We start from the raw sequence: 22,251 nt of genomic DNA on the forward strand, positions 1-22,251 counted from the left end.
TTGCTCATTCTTCATCCTCAAATTTATCGACGATCCGAATAGCACCACTCGCCAAGAACGCATCCAGCTCCGCCAACGGATCCCCCCAAGGACGCGAGATCGACTTGTCCACCACTTCTCTTGGCTTCGAAGGGCTGGTTGGACGTGCGGTGGGTACAGCAGGAATAGCGAAAGGTCGAGATTTTTGCGCTACTGGTTTGTTCAACCTATCAAGGAAGGAGAAGCGTGCGGGTTCGGTCTTGGTCGTCGATGCTCCAGGTACCAAGTCGCGATGTAAGGAGGAGCCGAAGCTGCTCTGAGTGTGTGAACGTTCCTCAGTCTTGAAGAGCGACGGTCGCGTAACTGGTCGGTCCTCTCTCTTCCATCCGTAACCGCCCTGCTTTCCTCTGTCCACGCCACCCATGTCCATACCCTCTTCTGTCACCCCATCGCTCTTCTGGGTCTTTACTACGTTCGCATAAGATGAAGAGTCGACCTTCGGCGCTGGGCTCGACGGAGTCGAAGCTTTATCTATGACCTTGAACAGGCTTTCGTCGAGAACAAACCCTTGATCTTCGTCGGTCTTGAACCATGGTGGGCGTGTGGCGGTGGCGTGCGGAGTAGCCAACTGTTCCTTCACCGGAGACGGGAGTAGCTCGTCGACCTCATTGTCTTCCTCTGAGGTCTCTGGCGCAAATAGAGGCTATCATGCAGTAAGTATGAATTAAGCCAGTCAGCGCGCACACCAAGGTGTCTGTGAATCGTACCTTCGCGCTGTGCTGCTTCCTCGGAGGGGGTAACGAAGAGATGGCAGCGACCGGCGGATGCAACATCTTGACTCGCTTGGTACGAGAGGAGGTATCAGGAGCATCAACAGCTAGCTTTCGCTTCTTCTGAGGAGGACTAGATTCGAGTGTCACAGAAGTCTCACGACGAGGCGAGGAAGGAAACATAGTGAGATCCAAAACATCGTCAAAGTTCGTCTCAGCGATGAGGGCGTCGATTTCAATGTCGTCGTAGTTAGTCGACGGTGAGGATTCCTTGTTCGCGCCAGAAGAATTAATTGGCCTCTTCTGTGTAGCTGATTGGATGAGCTCCCGGGCATCAGGCAGGTCGTCATCGTCAGCATCGGAGATGTCAGCCAAGTTGCGGCCTCGATTATCCGTGTCCTTGTCGGCAAGGTTAGAAAACTCTAGATCAAAGGAAGGACGAGGAGGACGAGGACGGCGGGAACGAGGATGTGAGGCAGGAGCTGAAGCAATAGGAGAGAGGGCTGAGGACGGAGGGTCGACATGATCATCAAAAGACTCGTGTAGCTTGATGCGCTTGCCCTTCGTAAGATTGAGGTTCGAGGTGACACCAGTTCTCTCGTGAAGAGCCTCAAGTTGTTTAAGGTCGTGGTCTGAGCGAGCGGAGGTGGGTTTCTTTGTAGAGGTCGATGTCGATGGCTTCGGTTTGCGCCACCCTTGATCATTGTCCTTTCCCTTGTCCTTGCCCTTTGTGGTAGTGCACGGCTTCGAAGTTTTGGATGTGGCGGTCGCCTTACCGCCATTAGCTTGAGTAGTGCTTCCCTTCTTCGGTTGAGGGGGAGGTTTGTCGAGCCCATCTCTACAGCTGGAAGCGGACAACGGTGAGTTTCCGACCTCTAACCAAAGGATGTACAGACCACATGTGGCGACAACTTGTCTTGTCCTTGCAAAGGTGGTTGCATCTACTCGCATGTCAGCCCATGAAAAGTTGAATTGATGTACGTGGATGCTCACGCATATTTCCCATTCGCCAACTTCTTGGGTAGCCGGATTTCAGCCTCATCGTCTGTTGACGACCTTGACGCCACCGTAGCCTTCTTCCGCGTGACTTTTCCTTTGGCCGCATGTGGCTCGTCGCCTTTACCTGTGCGAGTAGTTTCGGTATAAACGGAGAGGAATATGAAGAACGGGCCTACTCTTCGAAGTCGTCAAGTCTTTCAAGGGACGGACGGGGATCTCCTCTTCGTCCGCGTTCATGTCATCCCAGAAGTTTGGATCGTCTTCCAAACCTTCAAGTGTCATCTCCTGTAGAGGAGTACGATTTTAAGCATGGTGTAACAAGAGATTCAACCTCACATACCACAGCGTTACGCGGTCGAGTATCCATTACTGGAAACTGTTTACTGTCGACTTTCGGGCGGTATAGCTTGGTAACGCTTACACCAGCGATATTTTCCTGCAGAGAACACTGAGAAGAATACAGACCATGGATAACTCGAAGCGTGAACGCACAGAGGCTATGCAAACTTGGATAGACTGACTCGGCTTCGTAAGATGCGCTGTGATCACGAAGGTCTTCTTATCCTTGAGCACCTTGGTCCTATAGGCCATCATTAGCTCCTCTAAATACTGACAAAAGACAAAAACGCACGGTATCCTTCGGAAATCGACGTAGTCGAGGTCAGGAGACGTCGTAGTCACCACAGCAGTCATATCGAAAGCTGGTGCGCCTTTCGGCTTCTTTGACTTGGTCGTGGCGTTCGAGGGGTCGAGTATCAACCCACATTCAACTGATATGTCAACTTCCACCGGGTTGAAGCCGTCGGTGGAAGTGACGCTGACTTCTTTGATTGTCAGGAAGTACTGCGGGAGTTCGGCGACGCGGTTGAGAATTTGGAGGCCGGCGCCTGGTTGTTTGCGGTTTAGTAGCTAAGCGAAAGACAATTGATAGTCAAGAAGCTGGTATGGTGAACGAATGTTAGAGCACTTACGACTTCGAGGCGGAGAGGATCGACTTTACGCAAGGCCGCGAAGGTCGTGATGCCGTTCTCAGCTAGAACCTGAACAAAGTAATCAGAAGAGTACACCACGCCGAGGCCATCCAGTATACCTTGATCCTGTAATGCAAAAGTGTCAGCGGCGGCTATCTATTACAGAAGGGGTTGTGAAGAATTTATAGCTCTACGATTTATCTCCGAGTTTCTCAATCTGGCGAAACACTACGGCACGATCATCCCAAGCCTTTGCGTTGAGGATACGCACCCTGATCATAAATCGGTAGCTAAGCTTGGTTCGAAAGTATGGAGGAAGTGTGACTCACAGCTCTAGGCCGTTTTTAACTTGGGCACCCGACTGCTTGGCTAATCCAACCTCGACGATCGCTGAGAAAGAGATTAGAACCTGAGCTCGACCATGACTCTCCGAACATACCTCTAGCTATCCGACTAACGTGGCGAAAGACGGAAAACGCCTCGAGATGTGGTTGACTGTCTCCAACCTTATATTCAGGTGTGTTGAGGGATACTCCACCGAGAACGGCCTTCACAGAGAGACGAATGGGACACATGAACACGAGAGAGGGTTGACACGAAGCATTGACAACAAACTTGGATGAGCAAGAAGATCTTGTCCGGCGTCTTCTCAACCTTCGAAATCCTGAAGCGTATCTCGTCCTGCTCGCGGAGCTTGCGATAAACCTAGATAAACTAATGCACTCGTAGGGAGTTCTCTCGACTAGTGAGCCACTGGAACGTACCGCTTTTTCTCCTGCTCGAATCTTCAAGTCTGAAAGTCTTAGAGGGGTTTGAGCTCATGTCATACCATATAGAACAGACGTAGACGTACTCTTCCGATGCAGAGATGGCTTCGAGCTATGAGCAGAATGAGTCAGCTTTTGGTGCTAGAACTTACGGTCTGAGACCTTCTCACCATCTCACGAAGAGTAGCTTTCTCGGGGAGATTAATGATAATCGCCATCTGAAACCAAGTAATATAGTCGGTATGGTGACACATATTATTAAGACGACAACTCACTGTCGCCTGTCGAATGTAGAACTATTCACCATAGAAATCAGCACAAGCTAAGAGGATCGTGCAACATCCCAGCTTACCTTCGCCATAACTTCGCCATATTGACTATGGACCAATTCGTCCTCCTCCCCTTCGCCTCCAAGTAACAATTCCGCCTTGATCAGACTCTCAACCGTCTTTACCACCATCCCATCAACAATCTCGTCTACGCCATGGTTCTGCTCGACTCCCTCTTCCGTGTTACTACCCTGCTTGATGCGATAGTATTTCGGGTTCTTCAAGATGCGTTGGTAAAGGAAGGAGCTGTGGATCCAAGATTTCGCACTCTCAGCACTGGTGATCGTTCCAAGGCCGACTTCAGCGTTGATATGCTCCGCGAGATTGACGTGCAGAGATGATTCGAGGATGGATTTTCCGGCGACGAGGTCTGTGTACTTGTGTTCAAGCTCAGATTCACACATGATGATGGCGATGCCGTCCTTGTCTGGTTGAGGGCAGAAACATCAACGATCAGGATTGGAGCACCTGGAAAGAAGTGCAAGTTGAACCAAACATACCGAATTGGGGCCGTCCCTGCGACCGCGGAGTGGAGTAATGAGCGGGAAATCGTTGAGGGCGTTAAACACAGAGCTACTTACCGCACGTCCGATCATCTGCATCATGTCCAGGTCCGAATACTCCTGGCTAACATTGTTCTGGAAGATCTTCACACCTTTTACAACGACAACGTGTGCGGCTAGTCAAATTATAATCAGCGCCAAAGTACTTAACAAAGCAGGTGAAAGTGTACACACGAAGATTGACACCAACCGCCAGTGTCTTACCGAACAGGACTCTTGTCAGAGGCAATAAACCATCTGATTGAGCGCAGAGAGACGAACCGAAGTAGCGACAACGACCCTCAATGTTTTGCTTAGAAACAGGCCCTCCGTCGTCTTACGGTCTTGTATATTCAGCCCTGCATGATGAACACCGATTCCTGCTTGAGCTAGTTCTGTGTAGCGTTCAGATTAGCTAACATGATATAACGCGGAGGATTGCAAGTACGCACTAGCGAGGCGCTGGTCCTGAAAGGTTTGCTCGATCCTTCAAGAGAAAAACAAACGCTCAGTAAGTCGTCAAAGCAAGCAAGCGTGGAGTCCTACCGTCGAGGGACCTGCCAAGGAAGGTTCTGCTTCGACTCCTTCGCCTTCTCGTACTCCTTCAGGATCGTCTCCGCGGTCGTCAGAACGCCTATCGAGTCGACTCAGGTCAAGAGCGAATCTAGACGGAAGTCGAAACACTGCGTAGACAGACCTTTCCTAGTCGCACAAAACACAAGCATCGGCTTCTGCGTTGAATGCCTCTGCAAAATAGGGAATAGTCGATTGTCAAGTGTATGGGCGAACTGGAAATCGTTCGTGTTCCTGCTCTTTTGAAAGCCGTAGACGTGACGCGTGAGCTTGCATGGTCTGTACTCTTCCCCGAACTGGATTGACCGACAAGGTTGGATATCGATCAGTCAGTCGCTCATGCTCGAGAATGAAACCTGAGAATGAGAAGAAGGACCTACCTGGAATACTCTAGCCGGACCGATAGCATCCTTGCCGCCGATCCAACGAGCCACGTCATCTATGTTGGGTACGGTGGCGGAGACGGTGACGAAACGGACGGCCGAGCCGCGAGCCTTCATACGAGAGATGACGACCTCGAGGGTGCTTCCGCGGGATTCATTCAGAATATGAACCTAGACCGGGCACTCAGTGAGCGCTTCAGAAGATAGAAGCAGAAAATTGCATACCTCATCCACAAGGCAGAGCTGAACCTGCGACAGTATTTGGCCGTGATCGCGCCTGTAAGTGCAAAAGCAGTCAGAACTTCAATGTATGCGTGTTGGAAGAAATATACGTACCAGCTTCGGGTCAAACTATCCCATTTCTCACACTAAAGTCAAGATCAGAACGTGTGATAGGACTGAGCCATGAAATCCGTGGAGACGAACAGTTGTGACGCTGTCAGAGCCTTCGTCAGCTGAATTTTGAGGTCAACCGAAGAAACTTGTTCTTACATGATAGTGGCATTTTTGGCGTCGCCCCAGGCGCTCTTACCGAAATGAACAGTATCTCCAGTTAATTCGCAGCCTGCATAAGTCGTGAGCGAAGGCGTTCTCGCCGAGGATATCGAGTGGCTTACATTTGATCCCAAGCGGCTCAAACTTCTCGATCCAATCTTTGCATCGTTCCGAGCATAACGCCTTCCATCCAAGTTCATAAGTTTGTGATGGACGATCGGGATACGAATAAACGATACCTTTGTCGGTGCCATATAGACGCATTTGGCTGACGAACTTTGACCTGAGTTGGTGAGCATTCGAAGCATTGCTAGCTCGAAGAGCACCCTGTATGCATGCATAATTTGAGGTATAGCAGGATGGGATGAGGTTAGACAACGTAGACCTACGTTTTTCCACTGCCAGTAGGGGCTGGTGTGCTGGTTAGTTCATTACTCCCCACAAGGACCGCGCATATACTCACCGCTAACAACCTGTTGACGCATGTCAATATATGCGTAGAAAAATAGTTCAAAAAACCACATGCTCACCAAGTTATCTTCTGACTGCATGATCTGCATATTCGAGAATCAACCTCCTGTTCATCGCATGAAAGACAAGCAGACTCGCCGTATCGTAGCAGGAGGACTGTATAGCGTTGAAGACACCAAACTTGAAGAGCCCTCGGTACATATCAGCTAATATATGCGCATATATCGACCTATAAGAGCACGATTGACGAGAACGCAAGAGGGCAATCACGTACGAAGGTCCGAGACCGGACGAAGTCTAATGCTACTGGGGCCCTGTGGCGGTGAAGAAGGAGGCGCGTTGTATGGGTTTGCATGAGGTGGCCGGGAGTTCTGATTATTGCGAGGTGTAAAGGGATTGGCATGCTGGGCATGGACGGAGGGTGGTGAGAAACGGTTGGAAGTTTGACCTGAGTGCCCGGAACGCTGGAAGTTGGATGAGGCATTGTTGACTGGAGGACGAGGAAAATTATCTGTTGGAATGTGGTCAACGCATTGCCCGTCTTTCTTTAGAAGACACTGTACTAGGGGTCACAAAGGGCCGCGCAGGCGCTCGGCTCGAGGACGACCCAAAAACCGGGCGATGTGTCATGGACGGCATTTCCTGGTGGTACGTCTGCGGCGGTTGAAATTGCTGAGGAGACATATGCGTGGAGTAGTCGTCTTCATATTCGGAGATCTCTTCACGAAAATGTTGTGGCTGTGAATAGTTATAGGGGCGCCTCTCGGGAGGAGACGGGGTTGAATTCTCTAACCCGACGATAAGGAATCGACATCACATAGAGCAAAAGACAATGGCATATACCTATCTCCTCAATCATGTCATCGATGAGGTCGCGCTCATCGAAGTGACCACCGCTGGAGCCCGATGGGCCTGCCGCATAGTATGTCATATCATACATCTCCTCGTCGTCCATGCCGTGGTAGCCATAGGCACCGTTGCCTGGGTGCACCATGCCAGCCAAAATCGCTCACTTCGATATACCCTAGGTCGAGTCAGCCTTTTCAAGACGGATGCCTGGGCTGGATATGATGGAGGTACTAAAGAAGGAAGACCGTCGCGTCGGTCCCGAGAAGAAACGCGTCGACTGCTTTCATCATGTGACTCATTGTGACTCATCACCTGCTATGGTGACTCTGTTACCCAACGCGTCTGTCACGCATGCCATTCAAGTGCTTTGAGCGTCTCGCGTGCCCCTTATAGTTCTCCTTGTCCCTATCAACGCACCGCATCCCTCTCTATACCCAACCATCACCATCTCTCCTATTATTCAAGCATGGCCTCGAGAAGTCAACAGCCACAACTTGATCAGAAGAAAATTGATGAATACATCGAGAAGTGCGTCTCTCTTCTCTATATGATGTCCCGCCACACTGATACTGATTTAGTTCTTTGTGTCATGGTGTTTGATGTCCCGCTGTCGGAATTCTCGTCCAGGATTCACTACTCCGACCGGTACTCAGATGATCAATATGAGTATCGTCACGTCATACTCCCCAAACCCCTCTTCAAGATCATCCCAAAGGAATACTTCAGTGACGATGACTCTGGCACGCTGCGTCTGCTTTCGGAGGCTGAGTGGAGAGGAATCGGAATCACGCAGAGTCTGGGATGGGTGCACTACGAGGTACATGGTACGTCGTTACGCCGAGCTTTGATCCACGTCGTCGTTGAGCGTGTAGCTCACGCTGGAACGGGATGGTGGGCTGTGGCGTGCAGCGCCGGAACCACATGTTCTGCTCTTCAGACGGGAGAAGAACTTCGACGCACAGCTTGCTCAGCGACAGCAGCAGGCAGCTTACGAGCAACAACAACAGCAGTACGCAAATGGGAAGGCAGCGACGAGGAATGTGCGAAAGAAGTAGTCTCCAATCTTAGGTGCATTCGAGCTCGTTGATTGTGGCGTGGATTCCGTCGTCGTGACCGCCGCATATTTCAGCTATCCTCCAGGTCAACTCGCCCTTCACTTCCTCTGTATTATCTCTGGTATACATCTGCATATGTCCGTTTTGTCTCACTGTCGTTGCCGGATGGCCCATATCTCGTTCCGTCCTTGTCTTGCCTGCCGCTTTCGTACGTACTCTATGACTCATGATAGATCGTTGTATTTCGGTTCGATTGTGTCTTGCATTCAGACCGCAACTGAAGAGCATTATTTTATTAGAACGAAAGAGACTGCAAAAGAATGCATCGTAGATGTGAGGTCCGTGAGTCAAATTATAGTCCGTGATGAAGTCCGTGATGAGGTCCATGAGAGGCACAACAACCAAAAGAGAAGTTCAAAGCAAAGGTCCAAAGCAGTGTGTCAAGCGGATCTACAGTTCATACACGTCCCCATGAGTGCTCGATGAAACGTGAAGGCAATACAGCACGGGGAAGGTACCCACAATAATTTCGTTTCATTACGCCAACCCACACTCGCTCGCATCAACCTGTTCCACAGTCGCCTGCACAGTCCCCGCCGCCTCTGCTTGTCCACCCGTCAACTCGTTCAACGCCTCCTCGGAGATGTTAAACCCGTCATCCGCATGATCCATCGCCAAAACCACCACACTGTAGCTCGTTCCCGAACTAGGGGTGTACGTCAACCTCCAACAAGTTCCACAGCTCGCCGAGTTCCAACCCTCGACGGCACCGGCCGCTCCGATGTAAGGGAAGTCGGGGAGGGAGCCGAAGGTGCTGTAGCCCTTGGTGAGGAGACCGTTCGTGCCGTCGGAACAAGCGACGGTTGAGAGGGAGTTGGAGGACGTGTCATAGTTTGTGTCGTAGCGGATGGTTTGAGTGGTTTGGGCGGCGACAAGCGAGGTGAGAGTGAGGATCGCGAACGCGAAGAAGGTGGGGAGGAAGGTGGTCATGGTGAACTGCATCGTAATGATATTGACGGTTCTGTTTACGAGCGCGAACGAGGAGTTTAAAAGAAGGAGTAAGAGGAGAGAGGTGATAGTAGAAGGAGAGCTGGGCGCTGAGTCTAAGCTCTACGACGGACTAGTATTTATACTTGCCTTAGAAGACGACTACAAGACGATGAGGTCACCGGACCTCGGCTTGCATTGAAGAGTAGTCCAGTCACGGAGGGGAAGCAATAGACCGAGCCCAGCAGACTCGATCGCAATGGCCGTTCGGGCAGTGTGTGTCATAAGGCGGCAGGTCATTTGCCGTAAGAAGATGCAGTACAAGAGCTCTAGCCGCGTCATTCATGGGCTCTAGCAAGCTCTACAGGGTAACTTCGTGAAGAATATGTCCATGGGAAAACTCCACGATGACCAGTAGATAGAACCCGTCGAAGCTCAAGAAGTCGTAGACGAGCGAGACAGCTGGACATGTGAACACCCCAAGAGCCACACAAAAAAGACCTCTTTGCGATCCACGGGATCATCAGGCCGTGAAGCACAGAATTGCTACGCAAATTCATCACGAAGTGGTCGATCTTCAGGTCGTGCGGCCGTTGTTACATGGAGGAGCGTTAATAGTGAGTCCAGTCGTGACCAACTTAAAGACAGGAGGAGGACGGCCTTTGAGTAGTCGCTGTGAACACTTTCAGGCTCGGGCTTCGTGCGAAGTGTCCCGTCAAGGTCTAGAGACGCAATGATTGGTGAATGGCGCAGACTAGGCTGTGGCCAATATATTTGGCATGAGGTCGGCATGAGGGGAATGTGTGGTGAAGGAAGGGCCCGCAGGAGAATGCACAAAATCTCAACATAACCACTCGGAGATTGCCGGAAGTGGCCATGGCCCAGCCGGTGTGGTATCCTCTCGAGCATCAGTCCAAGCAGTCCTCTGATATGTCACAGAGAAGATAACTGATAAACAACATCGTTGCGTGGTATATGAATTTAAATTTGCCAGCAAGGTCACCCTTCCACTTAGGATGAGGATATTGTTGCTCTCACTCGAGGCCCTTCGAGCAAAAGGCATAGAAAGCCGATGGGGGATTTGAACAACGACGGATCGCGGGTATAAAATTGAAATCAGGAGATGGTATACGTATGAATACTCAAAAGATAGTCGTTGCACGAAGCAGGCAGTCATGGTTCAAAAGAGTTCATGCAAAGTCCGTCAGGATGTCCTCAGACCAACGTAGCGAATCCAACCTGCGAGTTTCCAACATCGAACTCGGTGTAAACGTTCTGCAAGAATACATCACCTACGACCCAGAAACCTGTTACAAAGAACGTCAGTTTTGATCAGGGGCATGGCGTTCGAAGATATAGAACGGTGGCATTGGAAGTGAACTCACGGTTCGTGAGCTGGGATTGCGCACCAAGACCACCAATGCAAGTGGACGAGTCGTTTGAGCTAAGTTGTCCAAGATTGAAGGTACTGGCGTTGACAGAGAATGCGGTACCGCCAAACGTGAGCGAGAGGGTGGAGTTGAAGTCGCAGGGTACTACAGTGCAAAACTTCGTCAGCATCGAACCAGAGATGGGGCTTAGTTAGAGGGGCCATACTGGTGTAGATTCCGTCGCCTTCCTCCGGGGCCAAAGCGGCGCCAGGGATTTGCGCGTAGATGGCAGCGACGTTGGTGGTATCACCAAGGATCTGGGTGGTGCCAGTGTCGATGATGGAAGAGATTTGAGAAACAGTGGTGTTGCCGTTCAGCGCGACGCTGTCCAGGTCGACCTGCCAGTATCCCTGCATGGCATAACACCAGATTAGAATTGAGTATAAAGAAGTAGATGCACAAGAACAACGAAAGATACGCACCTCCTCTGTGACAGGGACATATGTGAAATCGCCACTGACATCACTGTTGTCCGTTCCGCCGAGGAAAAGCTCCGCGTGGCTCGAAGAAAGCTTGAATGAGAAAACAGGCTGGTCGACCTGGCCTTCGGCTACAAGAGTCTGGAAAACTGGGTTGGCGCCATAATCTGAGATGCTCTTGAATCCCATGCCCATGAGTCCATCAGCTGGGAAAGAGGTGCTCTCAAAACTCGTGGAGTATGTCGATGCGGCGCCGAGGGTTTGATTCGTAGCCTGCGGGCGGCAACTGTGAGTACAGGATTATACGCGGATGAATGCCCAGGGGATGACGCACAGACAAACCAGCGATAGTGACGGTATCAGTGTATTGATCGCCACTGACCGAGGAGCCATCGCCGTAAGTGAGCGAGAATGGCTGGCCAACCTTCGCCGAAGTCGAGCTGTTGGAAGGATTGTAGGCCGTGTGGTCTTTGCATGAAACACCGCAGTCGGGTCCAGGGAGGAAAAGGTCGCTGGATCCGGTATCGAAGTCGACTGGAGTAGATGTGGTCAACCAAAACATCTCCTACGCCACACAGTGCGTCTGCTTACCCGTATATATCGTGGCGGGGGTACCCACGGAGATCGAACCGAACCACAGCTGGGCACCGTAGTCAACAAGCGGGTCGCTGCCGCTACCGTCATCTCTCTTTGAGGGAAGAGCGGCGCTCAACCCAGCCGCAAGTGGGTGTGGGGATCCAATATTCTTCTCATAAGCAGCAAAGCCCTTCGCAATCTTTCTAAAGTAGGCGCAATGCGAGATGAGCTAGAATTCACGATACGATCAAATTCAATACGCACGAGATCGAGAGGGCCTGACTGGAGCGAAGAACCGCCGTGTTCACAGTCCCATCGTCGTTTCGGAGTCCAGGGCGTTTAGAGAGTGAGATGCCAGTGGAGCTGGAGCGAGCTTTGAGGGCCTCGGAGACGGGAGTGGCGGCAGTCAAGAAAGGGAGGGCAGCAAGGACGAAAGCAGGAGAGAAGTACATGACTGACGAGGCTGTAAGGAATGTGTGGTGAGGAAGAACGAAGGGGAACACGCTAGAGGGTAGCGAACCATTCAGGGGTTCTTATATACCCACAACAAAGAGCCCTGCTTCGGTACGAGCGCTTAACTTCTTCCGGGAGCACCACAACTATATCGAAACATCCCATGCTTCTTCCTCAGTGGCAGAGGACGTCGCGAGGACGACATGTACCCGTCTGAAAATGGTTCCGCGCACGACGTCACAGACTACTGGCGAGACGTACGTTAGCCGCCATCATGATTCATCGACAGCAAGACATCTGCATCAGGTCGCGCAGAGGGGGCTCCTAGGACAAGGGTTATTGCGATAGACCGGGGTGCAAGGCTCTTCCGAGGGCCTAATAAAGAGTGCGACGCTTTGGCGAGCGCATGCGAGTATGAAGAAGTCTCTTGATCATGAGTGCTCTCTCACAGCATAAAAGCCTGGTGAACGATCTAACGCCTGGGCAACCGCAGGCAACCGCTGAATGTGGGGTTGATAGACTGGCTTGGCATCGGGGTAGGTATACATCTACTCCCACGTGTCACGTAAGTAGTGCTGCATCGTGCAACTGTTCGAAGCTCGAAGAGTATGGAAATTGAGACTCGATGAAATGAGTGGTGTGGCGAAAGTGATGGAGCATGGGGAAACGGTGAAGCAATCATTCTTCGAAATATGGACCGGAGTTTGCCGGAGAATTCATATCCGAGTCCAGTTATGGCTACCAGACTCAGCAAGCTGAGCGGATCAGAAACATTGCCTACTTAGGAGAGAGAATAAAACATGGTAGCATCGGGTCCACTCGAACGCATGTTTCTTTCGACTAAGAAACCCGAAGCAGGAAAGTATCTAATTGCGAGGACAGAAACGCAACAACTACAACAATAACGTATGCCATAACAGTTCGTAAGACCAGTGAGACGGGAAGCAAATGCAAAACAGGAAGAGTCTCAGCAATCAGTGGCATAACGCATCCATCCAAACTCCACTGCATCCTTAAGCAAGCGTAGCGAATCCAACCTGCGAGTTTCCAACATCGAACGCGGTGTACACGTTCTGCAAGAACACATCGCCGACAATCCAGAACTCTGTAGGAAATACATCAGTACTAGCCATGAGCAACGGTGAGTGGGACTTACCGTTAGTTAACGAAGAGTCTGAGGCAAGACCGCCGATACAAGCCGAGCCGCTGGAGTCAGCTTTGCCCAGGTTGAAGGTGCTAGGGTCGACGGTGAACTCTTGACCACCGAATGTCAACGACAACGGGGTGTTGAAATCACAAGGGACTGTCAGGGTCAATGGTTAGCGCCGTGATTGAGAATGAGGGAAGAGTGGACGTACTGGTGTAGATCCCGTCACCGTACTGGGAAGCTTCGGTGGCACCAGAAATCTGCTTGTAGACAGCAGCGACGTTATCCTCGTCGCCGACGATCTGGGTGGTACCAGTGTCGATGATGGAAGAGATTGAGTTAACAACAATTTCCCCATCCACCGCGACGCCGTCCAGATCAACCTGCCAGTACCCCTGCAATGCAGCAGGATTGACACCCGTTAGTATTGCCTCGTTGGAACGTGGACATAGATAGAGACGCGCACCTCCTGTGTAACAGGCACGTAGGTGAAGTCGCCACTGTAGAGACTAGTGTCCGATCCACCAACGAAAAGGGAAGCTCCGCTCGACGAAAGCTTGAAGGAAAATACCGAGTCATCGACTGCGTCGTTGGCAACAAGCGTTTGGAAGACCGGGTTGGCGTTGTAGTCCGAGATGCTCTTAAAACCCATGCCCATAAGGCCATCGGCCGGGAAGTTGGAGCTTTCAAACCCAGAGGAATACGTCTTTGCGGCGCCGAGAGTTTGCTTAGTAGCCTGTGAACAATCAGTATGATCAATACGTGCCCCAAAGTTCATATGTCTGGCAGGAGACTGACGGTCAATCCAGCGATGGTGACGGTGTCTGTGTACTGCTCGCCGCTAACGGTGGACCCATCGCCGTAGGAAAGCGAGAAGGTCTTGCCGACGTCGTTGGAAGTTGAGCTCGAGGAAGGATCATAGGTCGTGTGGCCCGAGCACGAAGAGTCGCAGTCGGGGCCGGGAAGGAACAGATCGCTAGACCCGGTGTCGAAGTCGACTAGAGAGCGTCGTTAGAATGCGTATTCCTGACGCAAGATGAAATCCCGCTTACCAGTGTATTTCGTGGCGGGAGTCCCAACAGAGATCGTACCATACCAGAGCTCGGCTTCGTCATCGGTGAGGGCGTCGCTGCCGGTAGCCCTCTTGTTGGAGGGAGCGGCCTTCATGCCAGATGCAAGTGGGTGAGGGGAGCCAGTGTTCTTCTCGTAATTTTCAAAGCCCTTGGAAATCTTCCTGCAAGATTCCAGAGATATGAGCATAGGCACTGATGAGCTCAAGTGGACCACGTACGAAACCGAGCGAGACACGCTAGTACGAAGCAGCTTCGTGTTCACGGTCCCATCCTGGTTATGGAGTGCGCTGCGTTTGGCGAGCGGAACGGTGATAGATGAAGAACGAGCCTCAACACGCTCGGCGACAGGGGTGGCTGAGGCCAAGAATGGGAGAGCAGCAAGGACGAAGGCCGGAGAGAAGTACATGGCTAAATGGGCTCTGGAGGTATGCCGGTGAATGGAGGTGGCGATGGTGAAGAATCCTGGTATACTCAACAGGGCTTTTATACCTGAACGCCTTCCCTCATTCAGGACTGTTGATGGACTTCTAGTGAATACGACCGCGCGGCTGACAGTCCGAGATTTGAGACATCCTCATGTGCCTTCCCGAGGCCAATTACAGTCGGAGAGACATGCTTAGCGGGGACGATCTGCCCGTCAGAGCATGTTTCAACGAAAGACGTCACCCTAGAAGAAGCCAATCATGCGTTCACCTTCGCCCAACCTTCCTCGACCGCAAGATATCGAGTTCTTCCATGCGTGAGCGGGATGATCGAGAAAGCAAGAGTGCTCAAAATAGCTTCAACTTCCATCATGAAGCGGGGACGGGCTTGGCGTTTTATCTACCTAGAAAGGAGCGAAACGCCTAGCAACGGGAGTCTGAAGACCCGGCTCGGAGGATTCGAAAAGCGGTGAAGAGGATAAGACAGCTCGGGTGGCATGCTACGGCGAACTTGAAGTCGCAATATCAATCTCACCGGGCGACTGTTCACGTCCCAAACCCTCACCATCCCACATCGAGCGCTATGATCTCTGGCCCACCTTCCTCCTAAGATTTGAAGAGAATCTCAGCGAGGTTCTCGTTCCGCTTTGACAGATCTTCCATGTTCCTGCTTATGTTCTCGTGTCTCTGCGGGCTGTGCTGTTTGTATTGGTGTTGTCTTTGACTTTGTCGTGAATTTCGACGAATCGTCTGGCCAAATAAAGGACGCATTCCGCCCGGTTGTAGTAGTACGAACACTGAGCAAGAAGTATAGGTGTCCAGGCTCCGAACGTCAAAGTTAGCCGGGAATGTACGCCGCTGTCTGGATAGGAGAGTTAGGAGGTGTGTCTCCTCCACAAGGTTCACAAAAGCTTCCATATGCATGCCTCCACTGGCGTATGGAAAGACGGCTATGTTGATGCGAGAAGGTCCGGTACGACACCGGTAGTGAGATGCATAGCAAGAGGTAAGCAAAGACCTAGTGAAGATGATAGCGATAGATAGAATTGAGGACGGGTATGCACCGAGAACCATGTGGTGAGAATTGCCTAGATCAGAGACGAGAAGGAGAATAACGAGGGTACTCGTGCCCAAGGACTTCTGCACGAAAAAAAGAGCCAGTCTTCAAGATGCGTGCTGTTCCAGAATCAATTACTTAGTGTGAGCTCTTTTAAGGTTGAGCTCGAGTAATCCCAAGACTCAGGTCACTTCAGCCCCAAAAAGCTAGCTGGCCTCATGAGAAAAGGATTTCCAGTAACCAAGAAAATATAAGGCAGAACTCTACGTGATGGGTGAACTAGCGAGGGGCGTTGGTTGGAGTCTGAGTACTCTGAGTCCCCGCCATGGCCAAGGATAACATGCGGTGGCTGTGCTCAGCACGTGTTGTTGGAACATTGCCACCGCCACCCACCCTCTCCCATCCTGCAGGATCCCCACCTTGTCGACCGCCTTGTTCTCTTCTTCATTTTGTTTCCTTTGTTGAGCGGAGATCCATGTCCTCAGCAAACACATATTCATGACCATTTAGCTGCCTTAGCCAACCTGTTGACGACTCGTAGGCGAAAGCCCGCCGTCTCTTGTCCCGAGCCTATCACATGCCCTCCTTGCAACTCTCAAACTACTGGCTCGCCTCCGCTCGCAGGCTGCACTTGACTCGCTCTTCCTTACGCTCTCATTATCCCAACACCTGCTCAGCTAGCTCAACATCATTATCGTCTCTACGTCTTCTGAGTACTATGTCGCCCAGCGCAACATCGTCCTCAACAACGACGCCGAACTCGAAAGCACAGCGTGGCAGTACACCAAGCATCCCACGGCCCTCTGCAAGCGTCATAGTAATCAACTCCAGCAATGAGATCTTATTAGTGCAGAGGAATGTACAGGCAAAGTCGTTTGCGGGTGTCCATGTGCGTCTACCTCTATATACTCCTATTTGCTTCAATGCCGTTGTTGACGACGTATTTGCGGCTCATGTCACGCAGGTGTTCCCAGGGGGTAACTACGATTCGAGACAAGATGTTTCGCTTGAGATGACAGCAATAAGGGAGACATTTGAAGAGTCTGGAATATTGCTTGCTTCTACGTCAAAGTCTCAGGATGGGTCATCAGTGTTGGACGACGCGGACCTTGATGCGGCGCGCGATGCAATTCACTCACAGAAACTTCTCTTCAAGGATTTCTTGAAGCATAATGGGCTAAGTCCGGATGTCAAGGGGTTGCTGCCGTTCACGGAGTGGGTTACACCTGTGGGGATACCGAGGTCCGTCCCCTGTCTTTTCTCTCTACTTTGTGTAGGCTGATATTTGAATTCGATGTGATATATCAGACGGTTTTACACTCGTTTCTACGTTTCTTTCCTTGGCTCAACCTCTTCCTCTTCATCCACCATTGCCTCCACTGTAAGCAGCCAAACCTTTACGCACGGACAAACGCAGCACCGGCTACCTACACCAGACGGAGCGCATGAAGTCCTCTCCGCGAAATTCATCCACCCATCAGACATCATCTCCCGTTTCCACTCCACTACCACCTCCACCACGGACCCCATCAGCCTCTTCCCACCACAATACTACCTCATCGCCACGCTCGCCTCTATCTTCTCCAACTCCGCCAGTCCGCACTCCACCACACAAGAGCAAATCGAGAAAGTCAGAACGCTCTCGGGTGGTTACTTTGGAAGGATGGTCATCAACCCGAGGCGAATTCCGATCGCGGAGGAGGAGTTGGTTCAGCAGCATGGTGAAGAGATGAAGGGAAGGGCGGTGTTGGCGTATGAGGGGGATGAGAGGAGAGGTGGGAGCAAAGGGAGGATGCATCGAAGTCTGGTTTTGTGGGGCAAGAATGGGGTGCGTACACTCTCCATCATCGCATCATCGTTTCATCTCCCATCTGCCGTCAATGGGCCACTCTACTCGGTGGCACGTTGTCGGTCGCTGTGTTTCTCGTGCTGATACTGATGGAGCCAAACAGGCCCCTGACGATATCAAACTGCTGAGAAATTGGGATGTGTTCACGGAGTTCGAGCCGGAGGTCTTCAATTTCGCCAATTCTGAGTCGCGGCCTAAGTTGTAGCGGGTATTGGCCTCGCGGCGTCATTCCGTAGGTTTGCTCGACAATGTACATGTAAAGTTTTTATTTGTGTGTTCTTATTGATCTTGAGTGCTTTTTGTCAACGTCGCGGGAATTGCGCCCGTGTGTTCTCCTGGCTAGGTGCGCCTTTTGTTTCTTTAATCCCCTTTGGTCCATCATGGTGACCCCTTGGAGGTCTCCATTACGGTCATCGTGACGACTACTGCAGCCTCTTAGGGCTTGAACACTGCGCCCTAACCCTGCATCATACGCACTCGAACGAAACTCGAACGTCCTCGAACCTGTCAAAGATCTACTGTCCGTCTGGATGCTGTCATCGAACAACATATTTGGTAGTATCAAGGCCGAGTATGAGGTGGTGTGATTTGTTTTTAGGCTCTCTTTCTCTCCGATACTCGGGAACGTTTACTAAAATGGCAGACCGCGACAGTGAGAAAGTTTGCCTCCGATCTTTCCCGTCCCTACTTGGGAAGGCAATCACGGAGCCATCCCCATCAGGGATCCACCTTCTATATTCAGTGCTCTAAAGAGGTGAGTGCTTTCGCGTGTGACAGAAGATATGTTTATGTTGCAAATCGCACCCTTGAATCTTCTTGAATTCAAAGCTGTTGATCAGAGGTGTGGGGCCATGAAATTTTGAAGCCCTCGGTGTTTATGATTTTAGTTGCGGTCAGGAATGCTGGCGAACTCAGGCTTCGTCTGCACGCTGGCAACTTTGCACTTCATGAACGTAAGTGTATACGGGCGTTATGGCCGCTCAGCGCTCAGCACTGCCGCATCCATGTTCTAAGGTTCATCGCGTTGGGGTCATCCGGGGCACTGCGCTTGGACGTGGCAAACCCCTCGAGGCTCTGGTGTGATTGATCCTTTGATGCGGTATTCCGAAGGCCTTTGGTCCTTACTCCAGAGACCTCTCTTATTTTCGAGCATTTTCTCTGGTAACTGTCAGTCAACGTCGTGCACTTCGCCAACGATGTGGAATGGTTTGTGGGGAAACGGTTGAATTTGTCCGTTCGGCGTGGGGTCGAAGCGCAGCGCAGATCAGGAATGCAGATGCGAAGACTAGTCGCTATTTATAGCCCCAAATGGGTAGTGCTGTTCCCCGGCGGGTTGGCGTTTGCGCTCTGACGGGAGAACATTGCCGTTGTGGACCCAAGGCACGGCCCTCTCCGAGCGTATATGAGAGCGCGTCGAACAGATCGAACAAGCCACCGACGCTTCGTCGTTCTTTCCCCTTACCTTCCCCAGCCCTTTCCCTCTCGTCCGCCTCCCCTCCTCCTCCTCAACCCCGCGTTTTTCTCCATCTGGGCGATTCACTTCCTTCATTCTTTGTACAACCTCCCTCTTTTGAACCCACCTTCTTTCCGGGCCCGAGCTCCAAATTTCGAATCCGACCCGAAAACTGCGAGAACAGTCAAAAATGTTTTCTCAATTCCAATCTATCGCCATCGCGGTTGTGGCTGTCATGCCATCTTTAGTTCAGGCTTTCGACATGAGCCGGAACGACAACGTGCGTTGTGTTTAGCTTTTGTGTTTCACCCTGTCTGATTGGCTTTATACTTGGACTTATTTCAGGTCGCTGTGTAAGGAAGTTCGCCGTTTTGTCTGTTTATTTTGATACTGATCTGACACTCCAATAGCTACTGGGGTCAGGACTCTGCAGGCAATCAAGAGAGGTTGGACCATTACTGCCAGGCTAGTGCATATTTCCATGCTTGGTTGCCTATTGTCTGTTTTGAACGACTGTCTTCCATTTCACAGGATGACAGCATCGATACCATTCCGTTGGCTTTTCTGAGCACCGCTTTCGGCGACGATGATTTACCGACCGTCGATTTCTCCAACGTCAGTTTGCTCCATGAGTTCTCCACCTGCGCATGAAATGCAGACCTGACCATCATAAAACGTGATAAACAGATTTGTAGCTCAAGCGGTGGGAGCAACGATTGTTCTGACATGGCCACAGATATCAAGGCCTGCCAGGCTAAGGGAAAGACCATCACGTTCGTTACTTACAATACACCCATGCTTGCAGTCATCCGCCTGTTCGCGGGTTGCAGGACCTGGGAATGTAAACTCCCAAATTGGGTGACGAAAGTCGCGGCCATGTCCTGTTTGGGACAACCTGCCGAAAAGGGCAATGTGACGCGAGGTCCTGCAGCCTTCGCGGCGGCGGATGGTTGCATATACAAACTTTCGATTGTCGTGTTCTGATGTATTGTTCGCTCCCTACAGGCTCAGTATTGGTGGCGCTACGTCTTCGGTCATTCTTTCTGGTGACAGCCAGGGCAAGACCTTTGCGGACACCATCTGGAACTCTTTTCTCGGCGGCTCCTCCGACACTAGGCCTTTCGGTGATGCAATTCTCGATGGGTATGTAGACCATGGCTTTGTGGTCCTTTCGCCGTTGTTAAACGCTTTTGTGAATGTAGTGTGGACCTGGACCTCGAGTCCGGCGACGGAGCCGGTTACGCCGCATTCGTCACCCAGCTTCGTACCCATACCGACAGTGCAGACAAGACGTAAGTTAGCATTTATTTGGATGCTTTATACTCTACTTAGCATAGATGTCCAGGTACTACGTGACTGGTGCTCCACAGTGCCCATACCCTGATGCGTACATCGGAGAGGTTCTTTCTAGCGTAGGGTTTGACGCTGTCTATGTACAGGTGAGCGGTTGGTCTCGCAGGATTCTGGGAAGCGGAACTAACCTTTTAAAACGTGAAATCAGTTCTACAACAACCCCTCTTGCGGTACGGATCTGACGAGTTCTTACGATCCCAGCGTGTACTAATTATATGTGTCGAACAGGTCTCACTGCGGCGTCAACGTCTGGCTGGAACTTTGCAACCTGGGACAAATGGGCCAAGTCCTCTCCCAACCCAGATGTCAAGGTGTATATCGGTGCTCCTGCCTCTTCATCGGCGGCTGGTTCGGGCTACGTCGACGCCGACACCCTTGCCCAGATCGCACAGGAGAACCGTGACAAGTACTCGTCTTTCGGTGGTGTGATGCTTTGGGACGTTTCGGAGGCTTACAGTCAGTTCTGATACCTTTCCCGATTAACCCCTGTCCTGATTAACCCCTGTCCTGACTTGTTATCCTTTCCAGACAATGACCGCTTTGACTCTGCCATCAAGTCGGCCCTCGCGAATGGCGGCTCGTCATCGTCGTCTTCCTCCTCCAAGTCTGCATCAGCTACATCGACGTCCAAGTCTTCTACCAAGACTTCCACCAAGACTTCCTCCGCTGGCCACGCTTCTTCATCCTCCGCTGTCATCTCCGTCTCTGCCTCGATATCCATTGGCGTGCCATCTTCCTCCGCCACTACCTCCTCTCCCGCCGTCACTCCCGCTCCATCCAAATCGGCTTCTTCCTCGAAGGTCGCCACCTCCACCCGCTCCCATTCCCGCGACTTTGGCTCTTCAACCGGTGTCGCAGCTTCCTTTTCCCTCGGACTCGCAGCCTCGTCCAGTGCCAGCGCTGCCGCTCCTTCAAGCTCATCCTCAACTGGTGCAACTTGCGGTGCTGATGCATGGTCAGCCGATGCTACGTATTGGGTCGGAGACAAGGTGTCCTACAACGGGAATTTGTGGACTGCCAAATGGTGGACTGTCGATAACACCCCTGGTGTCCAGGAAGGTGATATTGAACAAGTCTGGGTAGACAACGGCTCGTGCGACGGCTCCTCCGCATCAGCGTCCTCTCCATCCCCCTCCGCAACCTCCGACTCGACGTCAAACACGACCACGAAACGCGCCGTACTTGCTAGGCACGCACGTCGCTTCGGCCGGGTCAGCCATTGATCTGGTTTTGACCTTGGCTCCTAAGTTATCCTCATCATATTCTCAAGACACGCACACGACGAATCACCCTCAACTCCATCATACATTCATATAAATAACGTCCTTCGATTCAACCTCCCGATGCGCCAGTCGTTCTCAGGAGTAGTGCTAAATTATGGTCTCATATTCCTTCCCTGTTTTCGGATCCGGTTTCGCTTTCTCCTTGCTTTTCGGGCTTTTGACGATAATGACATGACGACTGTGTCGACGATCACTTGTGTATCGCTAGCATGTATTATCATTCCATCCTTCACTTTTCTCACTCCCCTCGGTCTTTCCTCCCTCTTGCTCTCGTATCGTTTCGATTCGGCTCGAGCTGGCGTCACTGTGTGGCGCTAACGCACGGGTTCGACTGGGTTTTCTGATTCGTTACGGCTCCTGAGTCGATTGTATTATTACTACCTCGTACTGTTGTGGAACCAATACTAGATGTTTTGGTTCGAAGCTTCGAGCTTGGTTGTGTGATGTTGCAACTTTATCAGGTCGGCCGTTGTGGTGGCGCTTCGGCATATGCCGAAATTGCTTAGTCAGCCAATAAAGTAGTTCACTCTCGAAGAGATTTCTCCACATTCGCTACCACCGTCACC

The 22,251-nt window shown here is 51.5% G+C and overlaps 7 protein-coding genes across 7 annotated transcripts; 3 read left to right on the plus strand and 4 right to left on the minus strand.

Annotated features, from left to right (window-relative positions):
- Positions 1-4: 4 nt before the first annotated feature.
- On the minus strand, positions 5-7,273 carry STEHIDRAFT_153553 (P-loop containing nucleoside triphosphate hydrolase protein; the record flags this gene model as incomplete). The annotated part of the gene is made up of 38 exons (XM_007300791.1): positions 5-682; positions 747-1,587; positions 1,743-1,872; positions 1,925-2,033; positions 2,089-2,184; positions 2,241-2,328; positions 2,380-2,657; positions 2,720-2,788; positions 2,839-2,845; positions 2,914-2,991; positions 3,049-3,109; positions 3,159-3,267; positions 3,335-3,424; positions 3,484-3,520; positions 3,573-3,598; positions 3,657-3,704; positions 3,762-3,782; positions 3,839-4,242; positions 4,316-4,331; positions 4,397-4,494; positions 4,553-4,577; positions 4,640-4,752; positions 4,810-4,844; positions 4,904-4,991; positions 5,055-5,226; positions 5,311-5,484; positions 5,539-5,590; positions 5,650-5,681; positions 5,740-5,749; positions 5,806-5,878; positions 5,931-5,991; positions 6,048-6,135; positions 6,198-6,219; positions 6,272-6,281; positions 6,355-6,485; positions 6,554-6,790; positions 6,843-7,067; positions 7,123-7,273. 38 exons carry the CDS (start codon positions 7,271-7,273, stop codon positions 5-7), a joined length of 4,983 nt encoding a protein of 1,660 aa, XP_007300853.1.
- A 278-nt stretch (positions 7,274-7,551) lies between these two features.
- Positions 7,552-8,485, plus strand: STEHIDRAFT_73934 (CKS-domain-containing protein). The gene is made up of 3 exons (XM_007300499.1): positions 7,552-7,656; positions 7,756-7,952; positions 8,038-8,485. The coding sequence occupies exons 1-3, from the start codon at positions 7,595-7,597 to the stop codon at positions 8,181-8,183; spliced, it is 405 nt and encodes a 134-aa protein (XP_007300561.1). The 5' UTR covers positions 7,552-7,594; the 3' UTR covers positions 8,184-8,485.
- Positions 8,473-9,271, minus strand: STEHIDRAFT_118836 (Cerato-platanin). The gene is made up of 2 exons (XM_007300792.1): positions 8,706-9,271; positions 8,473-8,633 (listed from the first exon to the last, which is right to left on the minus strand). The coding sequence occupies exon 1, from the start codon at positions 9,171-9,173 to the stop codon at positions 8,721-8,723; it is 453 nt and encodes a 150-aa protein (XP_007300854.1). The 5' UTR covers positions 9,174-9,271; the 3' UTR covers positions 8,473-8,633; positions 8,706-8,720.
- A 1,114-nt stretch (positions 9,272-10,385) lies between these two features.
- Positions 10,386-12,047, minus strand: STEHIDRAFT_108387 (acid protease; the record flags this gene model as incomplete). The annotated part of the gene is made up of 7 exons (XM_007300793.1): positions 10,386-10,477; positions 10,556-10,705; positions 10,767-10,950; positions 11,023-11,292; positions 11,354-11,553; positions 11,611-11,798; positions 11,860-12,047. 7 exons carry the CDS (start codon positions 12,045-12,047, stop codon positions 10,386-10,388), a joined length of 1,272 nt encoding a protein of 423 aa, XP_007300855.1.
- Positions 12,048-12,864: 817 nt separating this feature from the next.
- STEHIDRAFT_144973 (acid protease) lies at positions 12,865-14,714 on the minus strand. Its single transcript, XM_007300794.1, has 7 exons — positions 14,487-14,714; positions 14,248-14,429; positions 13,994-14,193; positions 13,662-13,931; positions 13,407-13,590; positions 13,205-13,351; positions 12,865-13,153 (listed from the first exon to the last, which is right to left on the minus strand). The coding sequence occupies exons 1-7, from the start codon at positions 14,672-14,674 to the stop codon at positions 13,062-13,064; spliced, it is 1,263 nt and encodes a 420-aa protein (XP_007300856.1). The 5' UTR covers positions 14,675-14,714; the 3' UTR covers positions 12,865-13,061.
- Positions 14,715-16,465: 1,751 nt separating this feature from the next.
- Positions 16,466-17,680, plus strand: STEHIDRAFT_50679 (uncharacterized protein; the record flags this gene model as incomplete). The annotated part of the gene is made up of 3 exons (XM_007300338.1): positions 16,466-16,636; positions 16,712-16,989; positions 17,056-17,680. 3 exons carry the CDS (start codon positions 16,466-16,468, stop codon positions 17,678-17,680), a joined length of 1,074 nt encoding a protein of 357 aa, XP_007300400.1.
- A 1,900-nt stretch (positions 17,681-19,580) lies between these two features.
- On the plus strand, positions 19,581-20,869 carry STEHIDRAFT_51545 (glycoside hydrolase; the record flags this gene model as incomplete). Its single annotated transcript, XM_007300419.1, has 7 exons — positions 19,581-19,664; positions 19,737-19,822; positions 20,055-20,192; positions 20,252-20,341; positions 20,395-20,488; positions 20,551-20,572; positions 20,631-20,869. Coding segments are annotated over 7 exons (753 nt in total), but the record flags the coding sequence as incomplete, so codon positions are not given.
- Positions 20,870-22,251: the final 1,382 nt, after the last annotated feature.

The sequence above is a fragment of the Stereum hirsutum genome (genome assembly GCF_000264905.1).
Source record: "Stereum hirsutum FP-91666 SS1 unplaced genomic scaffold STEHIscaffold_3, whole genome shotgun sequence".
Taxonomy (NCBI): domain Eukaryota; kingdom Fungi; phylum Basidiomycota; class Agaricomycetes; order Russulales; family Stereaceae; genus Stereum; species Stereum hirsutum.

Coding starts and splice junctions, on each gene's coding strand:
- STEHIDRAFT_73934 (XM_007300499.1), top strand. CDS start 7,595: ATGGCCTCGAGAAGTCAACAGCCACAACTTGATCAGAAGAAAATTGAT. Junction 7,657..7,755: donor ATTGATGAATACATCGAGAA/GTGCGTCTCTCT, acceptor ATTCTCGTCCAG/GATTCACTACTCCGACCGGT. Junction 7,953..8,037: donor GGTGCACTACGAGGTACATG/GTACGTCGTTAC, acceptor TGTGGCGTGCAG/CGCCGGAACCACATGTTCTG.
- STEHIDRAFT_118836 (XM_007300792.1), bottom strand. CDS start 9,173: ATGACCACCTTCCTCCCCACCTTCTTCGCGTTCGCGATCCTCACTCTC.
- STEHIDRAFT_144973 (XM_007300794.1), bottom strand. CDS start 14,674: ATGTACTTCTCTCCGGCCTTCGTCCTTGCTGCTCTCCCATTCTTGGCC. Junction 14,194..14,247: donor TCCCGCCACGAAATACACTG/GTAAGCGGGATT, acceptor GACGCTCTCTAG/TCGACTTCGACACCGGGTCT. Junction 13,591..13,661: donor ACGTGCCTGTTACACAGGAG/GTGCGCGTCTCT, acceptor GCTGCATTGCAG/GGGTACTGGCAGGTTGATCT.